At 37.7% G+C, this 26,798-nt stretch overlaps 1 protein-coding gene across 6 annotated transcripts in view; it reads left to right on the top strand.

Moving 5' to 3' along the window:
- The window catches only part of ROBO2 (roundabout guidance receptor 2), a 459,676-nt gene that overhangs the window by 310,731 nt on the left and 122,147 nt on the right, over positions 1-26,798 (top strand). For all 6 annotated transcript variants that reach the window (XM_082046751.1, XM_082046748.1, XM_082046750.1 and 3 more), the window contains exons 5-7: positions 7,307-7,445; positions 21,646-21,773; positions 25,079-25,090. In XM_082046751.1, coding sequence (XP_081902877.1) covers positions 7,307-7,445; positions 21,646-21,773; positions 25,079-25,090 — 279 coding nt within the window. The remainder of the gene's footprint in view (positions 1-7,306; positions 7,446-21,645; positions 21,774-25,078; positions 25,091-26,798) is intronic.

Below are 26,798 nucleotides of genomic sequence, written 5' to 3'. Positions count from 1 at the left end.
GTGCAGGGGACCTTAATAAACATGCTACTTTGTAGGAAAAGGAACTGTTTCATACTAGTTCTCAAACCTTTCCAGGAATCAGCCACTTGTTACTTTTGGCTTTGCAAATTTTTCTGTAATACTTTAAGTTAATTTCTGCATGTGACTTGTGACAGATCTCTGGCTCCCTGTGCAGTAAATTTAGCTTGAGGCATTGCCTCTGGAAAAACTGAGTCAGTGTGGTGGTAACTGGTGGCCTGAGGGGAACAGCATGGAAGCCTAGCCTAAAAGATTACATCTTTCCTGAGGTTTAAAAAAAAAATAAATAAAGAAAAGGCAATAAGAAGAGGAGAAAATAAAAGTTTCTTGTGTGCAGAATGTATCCACTTGGCTGGGTACCCCTTCAATAACCTTTGCTGAGAGATAGTTGTGGATAATACATGTAGAACTTTCACAAAAACAAGTAATTTTCTTTATTTTTTTTTCAACCCCATCTGCAAGGAAAACCTAGTTCTCAACATTTAGGCACTCATCCAGGTTAAGGATGTTCAAGCATACTGGTAGTGTCGATGCATATTGCATTTCTTCTGTTCTCAAGTCATGATTCTTCTGCTAGCAGAAAATTGCTGAACTTTCACAGTAAAATATCATAAAGCAAACTGATTATATCAGCAGTGCTTCCCAAAATCGTTCCTGTGTCTTAAATAGTGGCAATGGTGCACTACATTTTTTCAATCTTCCCTTTCAAGCACCACTGCTAATTTTTGCCTTTATGAGGCTCCAAGGTGTAATGTTGGGGTGAAGCAAGAAGGCAGGGTCTGTCATAGAGTGTAAATTGGCCTTTAAAGAAAGGTAATAGCTAATCCATCAATCCTAATCTTCACAAAAAGAGGCAGCTTGGTACTTTGTTATTATGGACAAATTATTCTAAAGGCCAAATTCAGAAGCGTAAGTGATACAAATTAAGCTGTTTTGCTTGTGTTTGGGCTTATAGCCTTTGGCTGAACAGAATTAAAGCAAGATGCAAACCAGAAACAGTTTCATTCCAATTTGTAAGAAAGCTTGATTTGTAAATGTGTACTATGGAGCCAGAAATTAAATAAAGTAAGAATTACTGTTTAAGTTAAGCTTTTATCATTTTGTCATACTACTGCACACTTCTCAGATAAGTTTTCAAGTTGTTTTAACTATTTCAGGTTCCACTTTGTTCCTTTGGACTTAAATGGTATGTTTGAAGAGAATGTACAAAGGTATATCGTGTATATTGATTCTGAAGTTCAGTGAAATCAATGAAAGCCTTAATGTATCAACTTCAAGAGGCTGGCATCAAGCAGTGGAAAAAGATATATTTAGAAGAGCCTCAAAAGAATCTAAAGCATAACTAAGAAGAGTACAAAAATGTCTTAAAAGATATATCAATTCAGACATATTAAAGATTGTTTTGGATTAATCTTTGACTTTGGCTTTGGTACCTGAACCTTTTTTCAGCTAATAAGGTCCTGTGGGATGAAGAAGTATTTTTGAGGCTTGAAGAAGTATTTCTGTTTGATGTTCTCTAGACATGGTCAGGATGAAATAGAAACCATAGTTCCAGAACGAATATACTATGATGACATGATCTAAGAGGAAAAAAATCCAAAAACCTCTTAATGAAATCATTGTGCCCCATTTTACTTTCCTGAGCTCTGACTATGTGGAAGGCCTTAGCAGAGAGTCTTGTCCCATCATATCCTGGAAATTAATCCCAGAGTCTTTCCGAGCTACATGGAAAACCTGCCAAAATAGGGTTTACATTCGCAGTTCAAGACAGAGAAATTGGCAGTGAATATTTTGTCCTTCAGGGCAAAGCTCCTCCTGTTTTTCTTCGATCCTGGTATTTCTCACTTACAGTGTATGTGTCGCAGCTTGCAAAAAGCCAGTTTGGTGTTGCAATATTTGTTATCCACGGATACTGACAAGTTGTGATAGGATAATACTGCTGTGAAAAAGTGTCTGATCTGGTCTTCAAAGTCTGTGCCTAATGCTCAGTAAAAACTGAAATTAGCACGGTTGCAGATGTATGTTCAAGGAGAAAAATACTAACAATTAATAAAAATCATTCTACTTTGTTTGCATCTGCCTCTTAACCGTGCCCTGTGCAAGAAAATTTGCAATGGCTACACAAGTGCTTATTTCTCAAATGAAAAATGGAAAAAAGTAGCTAAAAGGAGGCAGTAGAAAAATGTATTTAAATACAAAACCATCTGTTTTTGCAGTTGTATTTTCAATTATTTGGGCAATGTAGGAAAATTTACTACGATGCTAATATCCTGTCTTCTTCTATATCTTCATTTTTGGCAGAGAGCTTTACTCTATCCAGATCACATTGGTGTTAATGAAATAACTACACTATTGACAGCATTCTGAAGTGAAACTTACTTCCAACCATCTAATGGTTTTATTTTGTTTTGTTTAATTTGTCCTTTACATCAGAAAGCTGAAGTGAAAAAGCTTTTATTTTTTTAACTATTTGCTATTAAATGTCTCCTCAAAGTCAGCCTTTTAATTCATATTTTAATGCTTCTTCCTAGCACAGAAAAACATTTTTAAAAAATGGTGCCTTCTCTCCAGCAAAGACAGAGAAAACAGTTCTAAATCAGATTGAGTCTCTGCATTATGGGGACCATCAAATCCTTCACAGTAGCAGTTGTCTGAGCAGAGAAAATATATTAAGTTAGTTAGGATCATTTTAATTAGATTAAGGTCCCATCTATGGCTGTCCAACTTTTTGAGGAACAGAGAAAGGGCAATAATGCATCTGAGGGTCATTGGAGCCTCTCTAATAGACTGTGATACTCAGACCAACGGTTAAATAGAGGAAGAATTGAGTTCTGGAGTTAGTTTCTATCAGCACGCAAAGCAAGGAAAGGATTTTCTTGTGTTTCTGGTTAGGATCAGTTCTGTAGATTTTCTTGCCATGTGTATCTCAAGCACTGCAACAGGTTGTAGGTGTGTGTCCAGGTTGCATTTACAGTCCTCTTTTATAACCATAAGCAAAGTTTATTCTGAAGTTAGAAAGGTCACTCTAGTAATAGCACGAGTTGTTGACATGACATATAACCATAACATATTTTATAGTTATTTTTAAAGATTTTTAATATTCATCAGAGAAAGTCTGGGAAGTGCGTAGTATTTACTCAGTGAAAACTTACAAAATAGCTATATTATTTTTTTATATATGTCTATGATTTAAATTTATTACACTGTCTTGTTTCTCAAAGGTATTGTGTTCTGAATGCTGTTGACAGACTAATAATGTTTAATTATTCCACAAGGCTTTATTTATGGGAAAACTATTTCAAAATAAAAAAATAAAAATATTATTTCTCAAGTTTAGCTTTGAAACTAAATTTGACCTGGCTGCCTGAATAAACCTTCTTTATTTAGCATGCTCTGGCAGGCAGCTCTTTGTCTCCTGAGAGATTAACATTGTAAGCAAGTTATGCAGGTGACTCAAATCCAGTTAATCTCACATAAAGAATGTTAATTGCATTGGCAATGGCATTCACTCTGATCACTTTATAGCTGTATAATTAGCTATTGGACATATTCAAGGGGTTGTGTGAGTGATACAAACAGAGGAAACAACATGAGAGATAACTTCTTTCCTGATTCACACTGTGCAAAATGAAGAGATGATGGAAAAAAATGGAAATAGTACTTACTGGCATTTGCATCTCCGTGCTAACTGGGATCTGTACTTACATAGCTATTTTCTAGCAAATTCTTAACTGTTTTGGAAAATATACAGTTTGAGAAGCTGATCTGAAGCAAAACTCCTAAATTGCCTTGATGTAGAATCAAGTGATTTGCCTAATAACCTTTGGGTCATATACTGTCTCGTCAATTGGGTTCTTCAGAAAATGTGATAGGAATTTATTTTCTCATCTCCTGTATAGAAGCATTTATAGCCACAAGTAGCTATTTTATAAATTACCTTCTTAGCTGTTTACAGGCAGCTTTTATAAACATCGTCTAAAATAATTTTTGTATGCAGACCAAGCCAACATACAGGCACGTGCAGAGTTATTTAAATTCAGTGTGCATGAATCAGGGTCTCTAAATCATCTATGAGGATGCTGATCTGGATCGAAATTCTTGGTTTGGGATCACCTCTTGAAAAGCAAATGTCAAAATGTAGATTGTGTTGTGTACAAGGGTTGGTCTGAGCTTTTCTTAGGAGGGAAGTTGTGAATATGATACAGTTGCAAACTTTCAGAAAGTTTAATTAAGATATTCCCTTCTAGATTCACATAATTACAGACAGGCCAAGTGTATTGCTTAGCGTTTAGGTTAATAACTAATGCATTTGTTTCTTTATAAAGTTTTAATAGTGAAATAGTGAAAAAAAAATGTTTTAATTGTGAAACTAAAAGTCTTTATCCAAATTTTTCCATGCCTGACTGGAAAATTTATATATGTGTGTATATATATACATATATATATTTTATTTTTTTTAATCGCTAAAATGATTCATTCTTCTCCAAGAATGTTCCTGCAGTTTGGAGGTGAAAAGGATAATTGGAGGGAAACGTGGAAAGACTTGAAGGAGATGAATGGAAGAAACTTTTTATCCTGAGAAAGACAGGTCCCTCATATTGGATAACAGGGACCCAAACTTTGATGGGAAATAGCTACATTATGCCAGACATGTAATTTTTGCTTGTCCAAATAATTTTCACCAATTTTTTCCAATTATGCCCCTCTCTAAAAAAAAAAAAAAATAAAAATATCATCAGTTCATATGCCAGGGAGACCAGGTAGAATGCAGGTCTGAACAGCATTTTCCTTCAACTGCCCTGCACTCCTGCTGCTGTCACTCTCCTGGGATGATGCTTAGTCACTTCAGTGAAATTTCTTGTGTTAATGTAGTGGATGGGCTGTATCTGGGTGGCACAGAGCAAAGAAGCTCCAGTTCAAGTTTAGTTTAAACACAGAGTGGAGAAGAGTCAGTTTGCTGTGAGGTCCGAAGAAGTGAGAGGCATGAATAGCTGGAAGGGAGACTGGACCTGTGAACTTGCTCACTTGCAGCTCTGAACAGTGATATTCTGGGCTAGGAGGAGACAAATAGGCTAAAGAACCAGTCAGGAGTTGGAAAGAGATGGCGGAGCCAGTGGCTGGGATGGAGAGGGACTTGAGGCACTGTCACAGGCTGGCAAAGACACATCGATGAGGGGAGGAGCAAACCCAGCTAGAGACTGGGAAGGGTCAGAAGATGATGTGCATTGGGAAGGAAAAATGTGGTGAAGCACACTTAGAGCAAGGAGCTGTAGTGAAGGTTTTATAAGGCTGGTACACAGACTTGAAAAAGAGAATAAGACTGAGATTGCACGAAGGGGTGAGAGACTAAAACTGTATTTACTTGCACAAATGCTGCCAAAACCTGTGGTCTTGGGCAGGACTAGGAACAGGACAAAAGCAGTAGCCCTAGAGAAATGAGGAGAAGAGCCTCTGCCCATTAGACATGTTTTTATCTGTAGCATCTTGAAAAGTGCTATAGATTCTTGAGCGTGTCTATTCTTCTGCTGACAAAATATGTTTTTCCCTGCCAATAGATCTCTTTGCTACTATCATGGAATTCCTATGTGATGCTGTCACTCATTTACATAATTATTAACAGGTGGTTTCATGTTCTTTATTATAGGACTTAATATTCTGATTTGTAAAAGTAGTGAACATTTTATCAGCTGCAACTGAATTCAATGGAAGCTGAGCTTTGAACAAACAAAATTAATGCTAAATTCTCAAAAAAATAATTTGGCAGTTTTGTGTCTCAGGTTGAGCATCAAAATCCAGCAGACATTTTCTAGCTTGCTTTCTTAGATTTCCATCACACCTCAGAGAGGAGCTATGAAAATAAGTGAATTGTTTATAGACCATTAAGATATGTGTAATGGAGGTCATGAGGAAATTAATAATTCCATCTTTGAAGTGAAGTTTGAGTAGTATGACAGCAGGCCACCTGCTAAACGGTGTAACTAAAGCAAAATATTAAACACCTGGTCATTAAATGAATATGAACAATATGGAGATGTTTGGGGAAAAAAATAGTATGTGATTGTAGAATTGCAACCAGTCTCATAAGGCATAAACAGAAAGGGAGTGACTAAAGGGCAAACAGCCTTAGTTCTGTTATTTCTGGTACCGAGGTGCTGCATGCTTGATTTTGCAAACTTCATAATGTTCTTCTAATTTTTTTTTTAATTATTATTTGGATATAATAAACAGCAATGGTCAACCCATAAACTCAGCTCTGTAGTTATGAAGACAAACTGTCTGAATCAGAATCTGGTATTGCTCACATCTGTGTAAATTTCAAGTAATTTTTTAAGTGACACCATACCTTTCACCTTTCTCAGAATGAAATGTGAAATGTAGAGTGTAATCAGTTTTAAATGTCTTTATAATAAATCCCTGTCTTGAGTGGAAATACTGCTTCGTATAAACTTGATCTTATAATGGTTTGACTCCGGCACAAATAATTTATGACAATAAAAGTGTGGTATGGCTAGAAGAGGACAGAACAAAATGTATGCAGTCCAAAGGCAACTTGGAAACTACCCCCAGTGACATCCATTCAAATGAAATTACCGGTACTTGGAGTTTGTACCAGTGTAACTGAGATCAGATTGTGGCTCTGCATCTGGATTTTAAGCAGGCCTGTACAACATTATGATGATTAATAATATTTGTAGCCGTGCAGGCTAACATAACAAGGGTAAACAGAACTTATTATTCAGGCCTTAATTTAGTTTTCCGTGGTGAAGTTAGCGATGAGGATCAGGAAAGCTCTGACCTCTGTACAATAGTCCACAGTTGGCTAAGATGCATAACACTGAATTTGCATTTTCCTCCAAAGCGTCAAGATATTGATTATTGCCGAAGGCAGGCTGTCTCCACCAGCAGCTCATGTATCGCTGGAGCAGACAGGAGATTTTAGATGGTGCTTGGTATATGCAGCGGTGCAGAGCCGAAACGTTCACATGGAAGGACAAGGTCTGGGAGACCTCTCAGCTGGTGTGGGAGTTGGGCAGTCGGTGCCAGCACAGGCTGCCTTCTGGCAGCTCTCAGCTCCTGCGTGAGGGCTGAATGTGGCAGCCACCGCTTCTCCCGCCTGGCAGACGTCTTTCGGGCCCTTAATGCACATCATCAGTTCCACTTGTCTCATTTTGTGGAGCTCAGCCTCCTTTCTTCGTTCTGTGAATCGGTAAACAAAAAGATGCTGAAAAGTCAAAAGTGTTCATTTCAACCCTCTGACTCACTGAGGAATTTTAATCTCTCTTTCAAGAGCGGCCCACGTTTCTCAGGCGACCGATTAACCAAGTGGTGCTGGAGGAGGAGGCCGTGGATTTCCGGTGCCAGGTGCAGGGGGATCCCACGCCAACAGTCCGGTGGAAGAAAGATGATGCAGACTTACCAAGAGGAAGGTGAGAGCAACATTCGTGTTCCTCACGCTTTCAAATTGCACTTGTTGAGTAATGCTGGAATCACTCCCTAGTACTTATCCTTTGTTATTTGACATTATGAGCAAGATTTGTTTCCCAGATTGCCTGTCTTTAGCACTACAAAACCTGTTTCAGTGCCAGCTGAGTAGGGAAGCCCATTCTGCGTTTGTTGTCCAAGGTAATGGATTCCTGTGTGAGGAAGAAAAGTGATGCGTGGATATTGTAAGCACATGGGTATTCACTGAATTTGCTGGAGAAAAGTAAAGATTTTTTAGGAATGGGCTAGTGGTAGTAGCTTTCATAATAATGTGCTGATACCAAAAGAGAGAAAACTTGACTGGAGAGTTGTAGAGCTGCTCCATTGTACTTAGAAGGATGGATTAGAAGCAGAGCGCTGTGATGGGCTCTGCTGGCTCCTTTGCTAATGTCTGTTAAGTCTCAGGGAGAAACCTTCCTCTTGAGGAAACAAAAGAACAAACTAGCAGAAATGGAAAACAAAGTTGGAATTTGGAACAACCCCCCTTTGTTCGAGAAAGATTCACAGAATCAGGAACAAACATGGAGAAAATTCCAGAGTGATCAGAGGATGAGAGTCTGTCTTATAAAAGGACATTAAATTAGTTTGGGTCCTTTCAGCTAACAGTTCCTGGCAGTCTTCATCCACTTGGTAAATATGGCACTTAGTGTCACATACACTTTCATGAAAATCAACAGCAAAATTCCTCAGAATCACACAGCACTTAGTCATGTTTGAGTCTTGGGTTAATATATTTTGTTTCTCAATTTCTAAATCCTTAACAAAATCCCAAAACTCATTGGAGAATACCTATTCTAGTTTCCACATCCTCAACTCTGTAAGATGTCTTATGTGAGCATGCAATAATTCTTCAGTGGAGATTACATAAATATATGCACATATATGTATATATATTACATGTATATAATAGAAATACATACATTTTCAGATTAATTTCCTTGTGATTTAAAACAAATTAAGCTTTTTTGCTAATTATTGATATGTATGCGTGTAATACATCAAATATTATAAAGAGCGAATTTTGGATGGCTCTTTGTTTGCTGTTTAACTGTGCATTATAGAGTAATCAACAGTAAATACATTGCACTTCTGTGGTTTATTCTTACTGTTGTGCTGCTTTTGTTGGTTTAAATCATTTCTACTTCTAGGTCTGATGAGCAAAGCTAACAGATCACAAACCAACCATACCTTTGATGAGGTCGCACTTTTATTAGGGTTTTTTTTTAATTACTATGTTCCTTCTTTTTCTTTTACATCTTATTGTGAAAAATATAGCGCTGTGTGCTATGAGGTCATTTTTTTCTGTTCATTCATGATGTATTTCTAAGGAAGATGAAATGAAACAGGAAGGATAGGAAGGGTTTTCACTGGGCTTGTAACTAAAAGAAAAGCTTCCTCAGATACATTCTGATCATAATCAACTTCAGGCTCAGAAACTACTCACAATGTTTCACAGTGGTTTTACACTACTGTTTAACATTTTATTCATTGTCTTTTGGCATCTTAAAATAGAAAGTGGAGATATGTTTTAGTTTATGTGTGTTTCCCAGAACATCACAAAGATGAGTTAGGAAGGGGCAAGGTTGCAGAATCTCATGCTGGAGACCACTTTGGGTGATAGAGGACTACCACTGCCACTGCCCATGCAGTTTGTTACCACCACCTGAGCTGCAGGGATTGTGGTCATCAAGTAGAGTCCAACATCTGCATTTCAAAAGGAAATTTCTCTGATGATCAGGACTGTATGTATAGCAAGATACCTTGGCAGAGTCTTCACTGTCCAAAAAGAGGAAGTTTCCAAATGATGCTGCCTGATGCTTGATCAAGGAGGATAGAATTGGAACATCTAAAATAAGAGCTATTGTTTTTCCTGGATTTTTTTTAAATGCAAGGAAGGAAATTTGCCCAGGTATAGTCTGAATGAATGGAAGGATGAGAAAATTGTAGTATAGAAATTTAATAAATTAAGAAGAGAATTTCTAAGATTTTCCTCCTTGATGAAAAGGGAGACTTTTTTTTTTGAGGTAAACCCAAAATTAGCTTTTAGCTTCTGAGCTCCCATATTTTAAAGCATTTTAACATCTAGAGTGAAATATTAAACCATCAAGGAATTTCCTTTTTTATTCTTCCTACAGACATAAATCCTTTTGAACAGATCTGTGCAGCTATTTGTCTTATAGCTTTCAATATCAATTTCCTGTTTCTACAGCTAATGACCTTCTTCGTACATCTGTCTGGTTTTGTTTTTGCAATAATTTGCTTTTGGCTTCATCCCTAGATATTACAAACCAATTATAGCAGGTACCTGTTTCAACAATTATTGCAAATTTTTAAATTTTTCCATTGTTACTTCAGCTTTCAAAAATGTCTAGTTCAGTGATAGCTAAATGGCATAAGCTGTATTTTTATATGCATTTTGTTTCTGTAATTTGCTCCTGGTGGATGCTAGAATCAGTGATATTAGATCTGTAGTCTTTCAGGAATCCTTCTCTGCTCTTCCATCTCACTTCCTTTTAGCTTTTTTCAGTGACACTTGTGAAAGAAAAGAGAAAAGTAATCACAGTAATTTCTAGTGACAAATATAAACAGTATTGCTCCACCAATTGGTGTCTTGAGTAATAATTGGAAAATAATTTTAGGCTGTTACAGCTTTAATTATAAAGGTCCCTGGTGAACTGTAAGCATCTCCATTTGCAATTGGATTGAATGAAAGAAAAAACTTCTAAAGAAATTAGTATGTTTGAAACGATGACTATTTAAAAAAAATTAATTTGGCCATTTTGCTGAATTGTTTATATAATTACCCAGAAATGTATGAATAACCATGATTTAAAACTGAGAACAGATGGACATTAGTTTATTCTGAGGACGCAAGGCTTCATTGCAAATTTTGACTATTTTGAACTATGATAGCCTATATTTTTAATTTAAAAGCTTAAAGTGGCTTTTGTAGTGGAAGTTTTCAAAATGCCTATGAAAAATAGGTCTCATAGCAGTAAAAAGACATTACTTTTTCCAAAATCCTGTAGACCTGACTTGGGATATCGAATGCCTTGGTGCATGTCCTGGAAATCTGTATGCTTGGGCAGGAATTAGGAAAACTGTGAGAAGGACAAGGTGGAAACAGTGTTGCGGTTTCTGTATACTGTTTTTGTAGGTTTTTACATTGTGATAATTAATTAATAAACTTTTTCAGACTTGAAAATTGTATTTAAAGCCTAAACAAATCCCAGTAAATAAATAATTTGCTATTAAAATTGTCGATACTGCACCAACAGGAAGGAACAAAGTACAATGTGAAGTCTGGGGTGTGTAAAACTTTTTTCCAGAACCTGTCCATTTTGAATCAGTGACCCAAGACTGAAATGCATTGTGGAAGAGGCATATGGTGTATATTTTATTTTAATCGCTCTAAAAGTTCAACATCACACCATCGCTTCCACAGTGCATAAAGGCTAGGGAATAGTTAATCAAGTATGACTCATGTCAAACGACTGGAGGTGAACAGGATATTGTGGGGTCACCGGTCTTATGCCTTTGGCTGAAATATTAGGTTCACTATTTCATGAATAGAGTCTTTTTTCATTATGACACAAGGAAATGGCACCAAAAAATGTACTAAAGAAACTCAGACAGTTGTGGCCATGCAGAATGACCAGGACCTATTGGAAATGAAATAAAAATTGTCTTTATACATTGAAATCTTCCTTCCAGCCACATGTTCAGGTAGCCTTCCCTTTGATGTCTGTTTGGCAGAAATAGAGATTATAGTTTTTGCCAAGGAGCTGATGGTCTCCTGTGTGGTAAGGAACTCATTATACCCTGGATCAACTTTTGATTCATCTGCTTTTTAGTCCTGGTAACAGGAAGAAAGTGATATTATATGAGAGCTTCCAGTAGGAGAGTGGCATATCTATGACTAGCAATTTAATAAAATTTGAATAAGGTTTGTACAGTGTTTCATGTCTTCAAATTTTCTAGCGAAGCCAAAGAGAACAGCTGCATAGTCTGTAATTACATAACAAGTAATAAGGAATTTTTGTTTTTTTTGAGGAAGTGAAGAGATTTTCAATTGCAAGTTAAAATTTATGACACACTGTAATAACTGCTTAAACCTTTTACACAGAAGAAGCTAGCAGTGCCAGCTCTTTGGGAGAGTGAGGTTAGCTCAGCAAATGTATTTTTCAGTTGCCTTAAAAATGAGTGAGTAGCAATCACATGGGCCTTTTTTTGCATCCCAGCCCAGAACAGCTGGTTTAGCTCAGTAAATACATCTTTGATGAAATTACAACCTGCTCCTGTAAGTTGCATTTACAGGCACTGTCTGATTAGATGAATATTGTACTAGGGATGAAAAGTGGCAACTGCCCCAGCAGGAAGAGGTGTTTGTTTCACGCGCCACCCACGCAATAGGAGTGTAGGCAGAAAAGCCAAGAGTGATGCTTCAGAACAAAAATGGTGTGTAGTTTACACAAAGTATATTGCTAGGTGTTAAGAGATTGTAGGTTATTAACTGAAACAGAGCAGTGACACACAGCAATTCAAATCATAAACACCACAGCAAGCGTTCTTATTTACTAAGATTAGGAATATTCATTAAAAGTTATTCGGGAAAATGCATTCTTAATGTGTAGACTTAACTTATTAATGTATCTTAATATGTGTTGGCTCCAAAAACAAATGTCTTGGTAGATGTTAGTCTTGCCATGTTTTTAGAACTGGCGCCTTTGTGCCTGAAAAGTAATTGCATACGCACAGCCTGGGCAGAAATAAAATCACACATCTGATAGGTGTGCATTTTCAGTAAGTACTCTCATTTCTGTGCTTTTTTCCATGGCTTCTTGTGAGCTCAAAACTAAGGGTAAATGATGAAATTTTAAAAACATCTTACTGTCTTCCAGATGCAAATCTTTGAAAAGGATTTAAATGCAACTGACAGCAAACTTTATTCCACTACACTCTGAAAAATTAGATCTTTTTTAAGAGGAGATTCAGAAAGGGTCTGATAGCCAGAGATGTTCTGCACTTGTATTTCTCCATGATCACAAGATAAGGCCCTGTAAGTCAGAGAGACAGTAATTTTTAAGAATAAACACGGTGTTGCATAATTCTATTTATATTCTGTGGATGGGGTACTGAGGTATTTGACTACAGCCTCCTGTAGATACAACCAAGGGGAGAATGACCTTTCAATGAAATATGAGTTAATAACACTACAGCGCTGTGTGCTGTGGTTGAGTTAATCTCTGTGCAGATTGTAACAAAATGCAGTCTAATGTGTATTGAAAATTAATTAGAGTAAAGAGTGTGTTTTAGTAGTGTAATGGATATAGTCTTTGGTTACATCAGCAAATTTCTGTTGCAATTAATAACAATTAACAGTTTTAAATAAAGGGTCAGCGAAAAAATATGTTTTTAATATTAGCTATATCACGTGCACTATTCATCACCTCTAGTTAGATCCAGTGTGATTTGCATGCCAGTTTTTTGTTTCTTAAGCTAAAACATCAAGGAGAGATTAAGTCCCTTTATAAGGTGCATAGGGGAGAAGATTGGATGTTCTTAATAGCTGGTCAAAAGGAGACAGTGAAAGAAAGAGGTTTAATAGGCTATTTGTAGTCTTAGCTACCACTGGAGGGAGTAGAGGTGGTTTGCAGAGGATGTTGTTATCTGAGGTGTAGTGCAGCACTGGGCTGGCACGGGGCAGGCCGCTGTGCAGCTGGCGGAGTCCGTGTGCCTAACGAACACCAGCAGATTTCAGCAGAGTGCAGCGTAAGCATCTTTTCAGCTGTTAGGTTGAATCATTTGAGGAAACTTCTCCTGGAAAGTCATAGATATCACTTAGAGATAAAGAGGTGATGAGGGGTAAAAGGGAGGCAACGGTTGGTTTATTTTTGTGTTTATAGCGTCAAGATGATGTACCTCACTGCTGGTGGAGTAGCCCCTCCTGTTGTTCTTTTGGTTGAGAATAGCTCTTTTCTGATTAATATTTTGCTTGTCAGTGATCCCTTCCTTTTCTGTAAGTGGAAAAATGTTCTTTACAGTTTTCTGTGGCCAAGTGAAAGTGTAAATTAGAGTGGTTTTTGACATTTAAAATCCTCAAGGCATGGCACTGAATAATGTCCTGTAAACACATCATCCCACAGTTACCCCAGAGGTCTATAGATCTCTCTCAGTAGTTATCTGCCATTCGATTTCTATGAAATATCAAATGCTGTGAGCAAAAGTGTTACAGGCATAGCTCTGCTAGACTGATCAGCAGAGAAATGGTTAATAACACTGACATTTAAATTGGTTTCATGTTAAGTGTCAGTTCTCACCACAGAGCTGAAGAAGAGCTATTGTTTCAGGCAGTCTGTTTGTGGATGCATGAAAACAGTCTCCAGTCGCTTACATAAGGGTCAAGGTTGGGAAAATAGCTTTACAACTCTACGGACAGCAACCATAAAGGAATTGTGTCAACTAGCAGTCCTCTTCATGCTATGTGAACCATTGGTGATCTATGAAGGGATCACTGGCAGTGCACTTGAAATCGGATTGTCACAAGAGAATGATTTATTTACTATTCTCTCTATTTAACAACCTAATATTGTTACAATTCACAGAATTAATGAAGTCGCTGGCAGAGTTCTGAAACAAAATTTAATGCCAGTAGTAGCAGCCTCAAACATGGATTTCTCTGAATTTTCTGTTCACAGAAGACTGCAATAAATAAATGGTCTTGCAAGGAGACCCAAGAAAACTTAATGTAGAATTTAACTCAAATTACTCAGTCTAGTGCCTGAGTCTTTAGTAGCAGAAAAGCAGAGTATACTAAGTAAGAGCTTATTAATCACATAGTTTATACATTGTACTTACACGTTTCAGAATATTGAGGTAGGCTGTTTTCTGGAAAAGTATAAGGGTACCAAACAGTTTAGGCTGTTATCGGTTTATTGAGTATTAAAATGATAGAAAAAGTGAATATAGTTAACCATGCAGTTTTTCTGTAAAAATTCTCATGAGAGCAGGGAGAGAGAAGCTGGTAATTATGTTCTATTGAGAGTAAGATTCAAGAGCTCTGATCACAGCATCTCTGATACTACTGGAATGGCTGGCCTGCAGGGATTTCTTCTGCTTTAACACATTCCATCCCTGCATGGGATACAAAAGTTGTTATCTCAGTTAAAAAGAAATAAAAAATGGCAGTGAAAACACTGCAAGGTTAAAGTTTGAACCCTAAGAACTACTTTCCAGTTCCTGTTGGTAAGTCCTATGCTCAGAATTAACATTAGCAAAATGTACTTTTTAATAATATGACTTCTGACTCAACTGTAATGTTGAAGGCATTTTCATTAAAACAACATGACTTCATCTTTAATTACCACTTCAAGGTTGGTTACTGATTTGAAATACAGATTAGAAAATATTTCAGTTACTTCTCTGACAGATTCTTCATAATCATTCATCATGCTTAAGGCAAATAATAATAGACAGGCCAACACAAATTCTGTTTATTTCAAACGACTCATAATCTGTGTGCTTATGTTAAAAAAATGCATCAAGCCTTTTTTATTGAGTTTAAGATTCCAGTCTGGGCTCAGATCTTCTTACTGTTTTTCAATCCTTGCAGTACCATTTCAATTTTTGAAAACAGAAATAGACAAAATCAGTATTTCACTCTTTCTTAAAATTAATTTCAGTAGAATGTGCTGAATAGATAACCCTGAGAATCACGGGTGTTTTTCTGATGGATGAATTTATGACATAGCTGTTAATAATACAAATCTCCCCAAGTGCCTGAAAAATGTGTCTCATTTGTGAAAGAAAGGACTACTTCTGGTGACAGGAGGACAGGTCTCCATGCCAAGTCATTACATGGTCTCTTAGCTCATACTTCCACCGACGCTCCAGTTTTTGAAATGTGGAGCTCTGTCTGGAACTAAAATCAAATCAGAAGCCCATTTTGGGTAATTATGATGTGGTAATTCCCAATGAGTACTTCTCTGTGTAAACAGAGATGTAGAGGTAGAAGATGGAGCCTGCATCAGTTTAGATAGAGTTTACTGAGTTACTGATTTCCAAACGTGTGTTTTCCTCTGAACTTCAATGTGTTTCAATGGGAATGAAAAGCAGTTTCATTTTTCTTCCTTCGTTCTCTTCTGAGAGCATAGCTACTGATTTTGTGAGGCACGAGTTTTGTGCATTCTCATATGTTTTCGTTTAAGAGTGGTACTGTGTAGTGTAATGCTTTAAGAGAAGTTGGAAAATAACATTTTGGTATGGTATCACTATGATGGTATGGTATCACATCACTATGTTGGCCCAGTGACTGTAACTGTTAGGTATACCTTTTGTCAGATTTAGGCCATTTTATTGAATGCCTTGATTTAAGACACAGTGCAGTGTGGGTTTGTGTTTTATATGATTGTGATTGAGAGTGTCCACTGTAAGAAATTACAAATAATCTGCTGAGAACAACCCATAAAAGATTTTGTACTAAAGCAGAAGCTGCTGTCAGTAGATTTTAAGAAAATAAAAATAGCGAAGAGTAACCTGTATTATTTAGTTGTTTTTCTGGTTCGTTGGAATAAGGCCAGTGAACCATTTTATATGACTGCTTGCATATATGCCTCTCACAAAGAAATTCAAGGTCATGTCACATTGCCTTATACCTTTCTCTGGCATGAATGGCATAGCCAAAGAATGAAAGAGAATCTGGACATGTAGGTGTGAGCGGCAGCCATCCTGTCAGCACCTTGGGAATAGCTCTCTGGTAGCTCAATTTATCAATAGCTTTAAGCAGTGTCTTAGAGTCACCCAGCAACAACCAACCTTGTTTTCAGGGGTACAACAAGAGTAATGTGAGACCAGTGCACACAAATATATACAGTCATGCTTGCTCTGTTGCTATTCAGGTTTTGTTAGGGAAGAAGCTCCTTTATCTTTCCCTCCGAAAGCTGTCACTCACATAGGTTTTTGCTTCTTTCTTCTTCCACTTATCAGTGCATGTAAGTGTAAAAAAAAAAAAAAAGAAACATTTCTTGTAAGGAAGCTGGCAGTAGGAGTCACTGCATCACCCATGGGAATGGAGGGAGGCTCTCCCTTCTGGTTCTGGATCACACAAGGCTGAAGCAGGTAACAAGCTCATTATTCCAGTCTCAGGGCAGCATCTCTCTGGCTCCCTCCATCTGGCATAGAGAGTCCAGGAGCCAGTGACAAGCTGTGGCACTACGCTGGGAGCTGAAGTGCCAGCACCACAAAAGGGAAGTGGAGACAGAAGCTTAAGCCTCCTTAACTACCTCCTGTTTATTCTGGTTTTTGGCCAGTAGCATCTCTCTATTTGGGCTCCCTCATCATTGATGTTGTGAGTAATCTTGAAGCTTTGTGCATGGTTTGCAAAATAATCTGGCAAACAGGCAAAAGAAAATGGAGCAAAGAAATTTTTGTGCCATCTCTAAAAAAAAAAAAAAAAAAATCCTACAAAGCCCATGTACAAAGATTACTTTTTTTTAATTTATATTTACAGTAATGGTTTAGAAGAAAATAGGTACCTGCTATAAATTGATGTAATTTTTTTGAGGCCAGTGGCATCAGTTCACAGCAGTTAAGATGTGACTTTTTCACTTACGAACTCCCTTTAGCAAGAAATATGCCTTTTTGAGTTGGGTTTGCTGAATTCAGTAATGTATTCTCTCAACTTGAAAATACACAGCTGCAGAAAGTGCCTCCTTATATTACCAGTTAGGCTCACTTGGATCTCTAGAAATGTAACAACTCCAGCTGCAAACACAGTTCTGCTACCTTTGTGGAAGACAAAGAGATGCATCTATTTTTTTATGCATAGCTACATGCACTTTTAAAAAAATCTGGAAATCTACGGGTTCTGTGAAGCACTCAGTAAAAATTATATCAACTGGAAAAAAAACATATTACTAAATCTCTCCAAGCTCAGAAAATTCTCTTTCTCTTTTCTTTTTTTTTTTTTTTAAATTTGATAGCCATGGAAGATTGGTGGCTGAATATGGACAGAAACACGTTTGAATGTGGGGAAAAAATTATAACTGTGACAAAACCAGTTTAATTGAAGATTATTCTTAAATGCTTAAGCCAATGTATGAATCCAACCCCAGTACATTAGTTCATGATATTAAAAACAGTTAATGTGTTTTGTTTTATTTGTTATTTGGTTGAGCAGATGGTAATGGTTTTGACACAATTCAGTTTTTTATTTTTCTTCTTTTATTTTCTTGAAAAGGACAAGGCTCTTTTTCCCACTTTGTCACAGCTGGTTACCAATCAATCTCAATTCACGGTACAGTGATGATAGCACATGTTGTTCAGGGGCCAAATCTGATTGGGTTGCATTTTCAGCAGTGTTTCATATGAAAAAAAAAAAAAGTGTCTGTATGGCAGTGACTGTCAGCACAGTATTGTACAACTGTCATTAATCAAAACTAGCAACAATGAATGCATTCATATGTGCCAGAGACTGCCAGATTTCACTCAAAATCACCCAATTTCTATTAGAATTTCCTCACCAGCAGTGTTTTCTCATCTGCTTGTTGTTTCTGTGTTTCTTTCTTCCTTTCCAATCTCCTGCCCCCCCTTCCTTCTCAGTTAATTAAAGGCAGACCTGCTCCAACTAGTGCTTGTAGAACAGAATTTATGTAACGTGGTGCCCAAAAGTGACTGGTTTATATCTAGGGACAGGCTGACTAGCTGTTTAGAAGACCTCTCCCAGCTCAGGCTGATGGCTGAAGTCTAAGCTGAACTGAAAGGTTAAGCACCTCCAAATGTTTAACAAAGAGAAGTGCTTAAAATCAATTAGATGGCCATAAACATGTGAAACTGATGTCTGATGCCCTATGTTTTTAGCTGAATGTTGGCATTAATTGTCTAGGAGTCAGCAATATTTGGGCAATATGTCAGAAGGTGTTTCTTGACACTGCACATATTTTGAAGGCGTTGCCGCCTTAGTGTACTGTCAATGTTAAGGACCAACTTAACCAGCACACTCTGGTTTTCCACCATTCCGTTATCAATCCAGGAGTCTGGTAACCTCTCTGTGTGGTTGGTATTAGCAGTCAGAGAGGCCCTGATCCTGGTTCTCAAATGTTCAATAGCACTAATCAAGATAAGAGTGAACTTCTCCAGAAATTCAGCTGGAAGCATCTTGCTATGGGAATTTGAGGCTCTGGGATAGAGAGGAGACAAGGCACTGTTTGAGACGGCACAGGTAGATGCTTGAGAAACTGAAAACATGCTCAGGCTTCACTTTATGGTCCCTTTCTCACACAAGCTCCTTGTGCTGCTGTGGATCAGGCTAGAAGCCAGTTTTCTTCCTTTCTCCTTCCTTCCTACTTCATCTGTCAGAATTCTTCACTGAGCCATGGTGACTTCTGGGGACAATTTAGGTGGAACAGATGACTGAGGGGCAGCGTATGAATACTTCAGGACAGCAGATGGTTATGATGTCCCATGGGTCCATCCATGTATGAATGTAATTGCTAGATAGCATGTTCTGTCAGGGTGGTCCAAAAACCCAGTATGGCCTTGTTGGAGAAGCAGCCTGAGAGAGCTGGGCCTCTCCTTGAAGTAATTGATAACTGGGCCATGATAGTGACATGTTTACGCCACCCTCCGTTTTCACCGCCCGAGTAGGAGGTGATGGCTGTACCCTCGCTCCGCATCCTGGCATGCCATGCAGCTGGCTCGTTCCCCCAGTAGCCTTTGCACAATTAGCATGATTGGCAGGTGCAAGCAGAAAGAATGCCGAAGGCTCCAAGGCAGCACAGTGGTGAGATGAAGAAGAGCGAGTCAGCTGCAGCCCACAGCAGACTGGAGGGCCCTGTCCCTGGCTGCCTGCGTCCCGCTTCAAGGAGCCACTTGGTCAGATATAGTCTGAAAAAAAGAAAAAAAACAATGAAATAAATGGTTAATTCTTGCCCAGCTTTATAATTATGATTCCTATATCCAACTTGTATTGATATTAAAACTGATCTTAGTTTTCTCATCTTACAGGAGCTGGATACAACTTTATATTTTTAGACCCCTTAGGGCTGGCCTCATGTCAAGAAAATTAGCATTTTCACTTGTGCGCAACTCTGTGGTTGCCAAAGACAAATAACTGCTCCATTATTGTGGGATACTGTTGTCATATTCTTGAGATTTTTAAGGGAGACAATTTGCCTTTTCTCACTTATGAAAACAGTGTTTTCTATTTGCCATTGACTAGTGCAGCACAGCGTGCAAAATGACATAATTTGTAAGCAGTCAAGAAGAAATGTGCCTCAACTGCATGTAACTGTTGAATGTAGTTGCAATAGATCTGTACTGCTCCAGAAACTGCATATTAAGTTCTCTAGCGTCATAACTTCATCCCTCAAATGGTACTACACTAGCAAAAAAAATTGTCCCTTGCCATGACATCTACTTATTCTTCCCCTTGGCTTATCTCTTATTCGTTAGTTAAACATTGAGGTACTGCATATACATAAAATTAAGTGTAACTCCTAATAAAAAAGGCGTTATATGTGTTTATGTTTATCTCTGACAGAATGGTTAGCCGCAATTTAGTCTTTTTTATTTATCACTAATGAATGGAATTGACTTACTGAATGGAGAATTGAAGCTATATGGTATTGTGGTGGGTGTGAAAAGGTGTCTTGAGTTCTCTTTATTCTTGGAATTGCTAGTAATGCTCTAATTGATGTTATGAGCTTTAATGAGACATAACAGGACTTTAAATCTTTCAACACATAAGATCCTTTGAGTTAAGATGTTTTAAAGTCTCTTAGCACACAATGCTCTCTCTACAAATCTGTACCAGAGGAACTGATAGCAATGCATATTATGTACACAGAAGTTAATGTTTCCAATTCCCAAGGCATTTAAAAATGCTCATATAGCCTCACAACATTCCTGTATCTAATTGCATTGCATTCTTATTCATCATATTCTTCCACATGATTTCAATATGTTTGCTGAATGAGACAACAAGGTCTCAAATTAGTTGTTCTGAAGTTATGTCATGAGTGTGTATACAGTGGGAAAGAGTATTGACATCTCCTGAAGTCTCGAACTCTCCTTAGTTTCATGTTCCTATTTCACTTTTTCATACAGGAGAATCTGAAGCTAACTCTAGATTCAAGGGGACTTAATTAAGGCATCATGGGCTTATTATTGCTAGAAGAAACATTGTTGAAAATAATTTTACAGGAGAGCATTTCCAGAGTAAAATCCATGCTGAGTACCGGGGTTTTCGTGATTTGGGAACCGAAGAAATGTCTTACAAGATAAAGTCTCCTGTTGACTTTAATGAGCTTTGGATCCGAGCCTTAAATAGTTTGTTAAGCATGACTTCTGCAGGATGATATTAATTTAACTGAAAATATTTTTCTAGGTGTAAGCACTCTAAATGTCTTGAGGATGAATGTTCACTGCATGCTGAAATACTTCGTATTATTTCAAGTTTTATACAACCTCATAGTTTTAGAATTATTACAAGAGTAGAAACAAAGACATGGACAAAGCAGAATTGAATTGTTTCTAATTTCTTTTAAGAAAGAGAAAATGTTATTGTTCACCCTTAATGAATCATTTTGTACTATTTCTCTGAAATTGATAAATCTCCTTTAATGTGCCTCTTCACTAAAAGTCACCCTGTAGAGCTTGAATATATTATTTGTTTGTAATCATCTAGTGTCAGATCCTACCAACATGCTCACAGTGTCCCTAAGGGATTGCTACTGAAGAGAAAAACTGTATGTTAAGGAAAATTTCCAAATCAGCAAAAGGTAAAACGTGTAGCTCACATAGTTAAAGGCGTGATAAACCCGAGCTGTCATGTATTGATAACTCATGTCTGATAGCTTAATTTTATCTTATTGCTCTAGATCAAGGACAAAGTGAATGATATTATTAATAAAACCCTAATACTGTCTGAACATAGCAATACTAGTTTTATGTAAAGTTTCTAACTAATGCAGAGTGCAATGAAAATGTCGTGAAGATTAATGCTTGGTGGAATTATCTAATGCTAGAGAATAATTTATCTTCCAAAGTTGGCTTCAAGATAGAGTCAGACTGGCATACTCCAGGTGAGAGTTTTAGCTCATTTCTGTTGTCTCCAGAAAGAGTTTTCATTCTTTTTCTGTAATGCAGGTATGACATCAAAGATGACTACACTTTGCGCATTAAGAAGGCTGCAAGCACGGATGAAGGAACATACACATGCATTGCCGAGAACCGAGTTGGAAAAGTGGAAGCCTCTGCTACCCTCACAGTGCGAGGTGAGTGTTCCCATGGAGGGAGGGCCTGTGTCCTAGATGGTTAAATTGTTTTCTGACGAAATGGGCCACATCCTTACTGGGCATTATTTGGGTTTCACATTTTCTTCGCAATTGTGGGTGCTGCACTGGTTTATGACAGAGGTAAAATCCTGGTCCTGTTGATATCTCAGGCAAAATTTTAATTGACTTAAATAGGAGAGGATCTCCCTGCAGTTTAAGAGCTGTTCCAATGTTTTTTATTGAAGAACAGATGCATATATATGCATAAGCAAGCACTACATAACCATGGGCATAGACTTTAATATGTGAGTCATCAGTTTAGGCTTTTATTCATGTTCTTTTCCCTAATAAGTAGTAAGTAACTATGTTTATTAATGCCAAACGTAATGCAGATAGTATTATTATGTGATTAGCTCTGCCATAATTAAACTCTCTACCATTACTCTTTATCTGGAAGATAAACCCCAGCCAAAGGAAAAAGAAAATCCTAATTAAATTTTGTAAGTATTACAAGGTAAAGACTAACATGTTCTCTCCTAAAATATTCTTGGTCTCTAGTATCCACTCAGTGTTTATGTGCTGCTATTTGATGTGGTAAGGAGGTTTTAAGACTGGCAGAATAATGAGTTGATAAAATGTCTTTTGTTGCAGTAGAGATACACATGCTAAAGATTATGGGGAGAGAAAAAGTTTTTAGGCTAATATTTCCATATGAGTAAATAGAATATAATGGTTATTATTTCATTCCAAAAAATAAGCAGCAATTTGACACAATGGATATCATGCAGACACTATTTCACAGTTTAGTGGTGCATGCTGACGGTTTTCAGTAGAGCTATGAAAGGTTAATAAAAACATTTTTAGCTTTATCTGTTCTCCTCTTTTCATACACATTAAATCAAATGTTCAAAGTCTCAATGGATTGCTTTATTAGAACTAGGGTCAACTGACCCAAGAGGCCAGCTTCCATTTCCATCCATTTAATGCATGGACACAGTTCAGTTTAATTTGCTGAATTCAAAGAGAGAAAAAGGCACTGAGTGGCTTTGTAGGGGCGGGAGATATTAGTATATAACAAAGAAGAGAGTATTGTGATAATACATCTGCTGAAATATTACCTCAGCGTTCACTTTAGACAATAAATGATAATGCAGCTCTTCCCGTTTTAAACTGAAGAAATAGGTTTACCTGCTACACGCTTGTGTAAGAGATTGTGCTTCCATTTTGTGATATGAGAAAAATAGTCGCTACAGTGAAGTCCCAGAAATACTCTCTCTCTGTTCCTTTGTCACAGGCAGAATCATGGTATCCAATAAATCTGGCAACCAATTTGATAGCCTTTAAAGACTCCTAGAACTGTGTCCACTGTATACATTACTGGAGCAAGTCTTTTATATTTACTACCCTGACTTGTGATATAAACAATAGCTAGAACCAAGCAAAAAATCCTTTGAGATCACTGAAGCTTGAACCTGATGAAATTAAGGTGAAAAAAAACCCCTTGGAAATATATAATTTAATCAATTTTCCTACAGTAAAAGCAGGTTTTCATTATCTTGGGTATTTTTCCCCCCTGGGTTTGTCATTTATAGTCAAATTCATAGTATTTATCCAACACAAAGGAACCCACAACATTATAAGCATATTAAATGTTCAGGATATGACAGAAAATGAGAAAAGCCAAGCAATTCAATTGAGAAGGTTATTACTCTGAATTTTCTGAAAACAAAGGACTGGGCAAACACCCGTTGACTTTAAAGGGACCATGAACAACAGTCCTTTTAATTAAAGGATGCCTAATTCTGAATTCTTAAACTTTTGCCAGTTTTGTCTGAAACTACTTTTGCCATAGCTGCTCACTATGTAGAGGAACAGAAATACATAGCACTTCAAAATTTTTTTCGAAGGTGTATTGGTCTTTGCAGGTGTTGTGTAGTTACAGCTGCAAACCGGGCAACAGCAGTATTATCCTCAGCTCCCTCATTCATTGCTCTATTTTCTTAAAGCAGGAAATGAGGATGCAGTCAGAGAGTTTGCATTATGCTGTCACAAATAATAACAGAATTTGAATTCTGTGGCTCAGCCTTCATGCCCTCTCTTGGAAAAGGGCACATCACTCTCATGCCTTATCTCTCTGCAGAAGAGGAGTATGTCCATGATACCAGAAGACAGAAAGTCTTCGAAAAAATGATGGGCAAGAAAGGGCAGCAGGCTTGAAGTAGTTAAATGGAGTGGCTATGCCAAAGTATGGATAAAGCCACAGAAAGGCTGAGAGCTAAGAAGGTCCTTGCATGCTGTGTGACCTCTGGATCTGCATATCTCACATTTGACCCTAGCTGGCACGTATATAGAGCAGCTTAACTTCTTGAAAAGAAAAAAAGAAAAAAATTTGCTGTTGCTCAGAAATGTGTAACTACTTCTGATGCTAAAATAAGGGAAGTTTTGCCTGCCCAGATGTAACCTGGAGTCAATTTTATGTCCAACTTTTCAGCTCTTCTGAGCAGGGATGTCTATATTTTATTAACAGAGGGACTGACAGCCCTCTTCTCCAGCACAAGTATAATGAAGGGCTGTTGCTGTAATCCAGAAATCACTTGTTGCAGCAGCAGCTTTCAGTCTTGATATCAACCTGAAACAGTATTAACCTGTCGATCATTCAGCAGCAATTTTTTAGGAAGTAGAAGTTATCTAAGCAGTAATTGGGGAGGCACTGGATTGAAAACCCTGAGGCCATTTCAGCATATTTGTTATATTTTCATCAGCACTGTCAGTGAGGAAAAAGCAGTGTGCCGTAAGCTTTCATACCCGTCATTGAATGAGAAAAACCATCCTGGGCTTTCTGTAGCCCTTACTGCTGTACTGACTGACCATGCTTAAAATTCAATTGGCATTTGACTCAGAAAGCAAACGCCTTGCATGTACTGGCATGACATTTGGCAGTCTGCGGCTTAAATTGATGTGTTTATTGGGATCTAAAAGTTTGTGCTAATGCAATGCAATTTTTCTTTTATCAGGCATTAACAATGATACTTGATGATGGCATGCGAAGATAATAAAAATGTTTCTCAGGGAATGGTTCCAGTCAGCTTGTTCAGATGCTATGCTCAAGTAAATGTGATGATAGTGGCACGTGACTAAACAGTAACAACACCAAACATTTTACTTAGGCTGTCATTTGAGGGGTTAGCAATCATGGTAGTATCCATATGGGAAGGTAACATTACACGTCATGCATTCTGACAAATATTCTTTTCTTTTTTTAATTTCTTTTTTATGTTCTCACTACACCATTGTAATGTCAACAGCTCGCCCCGTTGGTAAGTAACCATCCTTCTATCCATTTTAGCATGGCTTCATGCAATGCTTCATCTTTCATTTGCAACAGCATTTAACTGGCTGAAATTAATAGCCAGTGCTTACTAGTTTTAACTGTCTAACACCAGGCAAGTGATTTTGACTGACAAAGTGCTATTTCTTTGTATTTCTGCTGTGTCATGTATAAATGCATTTGCCAAATCACCAACAAATACAAGTCAGCAAAATGGGGTGGGTGTGGTGATACTGAACCAAAATCACTCATTCAGATGTTTTTTCAGTCTTTTTAAGGGCCTGGTATGAAAGCCATTGAAATCAACAGAAAAGATTGTATTGACTTCGGTGAGCTTCTATCAGGCCCTAAATGATCAGCTCATTATGTTTTATCGCTTAGCAGTAAAAGCACAGGCTTTGCATGTTGTGTCTTTCTTGTATCTCTTAAAGAGTTTTGAAATTATGTAGTCCTGAAATTGAAGAGGGGATGGAGTAGATTTCCATGCTTGTTGAGAAAGTTCATCCCTGATTTTTGCCCTGGAGTGCTCTTGGCATGCATTTCGGAATGTGCTGTATAGGATGCAGGCTGTTTCGAATATCAAGTCCAGAGAAAGACAACCTCTGGGTTCTGGATTCCCACACTGAAAATTTCGTTCCTTCCCATATCTTTGAAATTACTTCTGAAAATGTATAAAAATCTAACTGAGCATAATGGGAAAATTGCAACTGTCAGTAGCTAAAATTCACTTTCGGTGATCAGAAATATCCTGAACATATTTAATTTTCATTCACGGATGCTTACTCTGTGTCTGTATGGATTTTCTAAATAATTCAACCAGTTGCACTGCTCCTCTGTTTTTTGTAGTTTATGTTTAGATGTAACTTTTATAATAATGTGGTTACTCTGATTTTTTGGATTAGTGTGAAAAGTATGTACAGGTGTTTATGGAGATTGCTGAGAGGTTTGGTCTGTTCTTATGTAGTCAGAACTTACATCAGATACACATTTGACTAAAGTTTGTGAGTTTGAACTTGTCTCAGCTCTTCACTCTTACAAGTTGAAGGAAGAGAGATTGGAATAATTTAAAAATAAAATCCAGGTTGGGCCTCTGTTTCCAGAAATAAAGTGATCCCATGCTTATTGGCTTGCTTCAACTAGCATACCTAGACCCAAGTCAAGTACCTCTGCAGTCACATTATGGCTTATTCATACTTGGAGAATTCCCTTTGCAGATTGGAAATTCACTGTTCTCCATTTGAGATTTCGATAGCAAGTTTTAAACCCCAGTCACTACTGCATTACTTTGATATTACTCTAGTTCTCAAGAAATTGATTCCCAGGAGTTGTAAGAGTGTAAAACTGGAGTATAGCATCACAGAATGACCTGAGTTGGAAGGGACCCATGGAGGATCGAGTTCAACTTCTGTCCCGGCATATGACAACCCCACAGTTCACACCATGTGTCTGAGGGCGTTGTCCAGCCTCTTCTTGAACACTGTCAGGCTCGGGGCCATGACGATTTCTCTGGGGAGCCTGTTCCAGTGCTCCACCAGCCTCTGGGGGAAGAACCTTTTCCTAATGTCCAACCTAAACCTCCCCTGGCACATCTTCCTGACATTCCCTCAGGTTCTGTCATTGGTCACTAAAGAGAAGAGATCAGCACCTGCCCCTCCTCCTCCCCTTGTGAGGAAGCTGTAGCCGCCATGATGTCTCCC

Source organism: Streptopelia decaocto, assembly GCF_964273445.1.
Source record: "Streptopelia decaocto genome assembly, chromosome: 1".
NCBI lineage: Eukaryota > Metazoa > Chordata > Aves > Columbiformes > Columbidae > Streptopelia > Streptopelia decaocto.
This window is presented reverse-complemented; position numbering and strand designations above follow the sequence as displayed.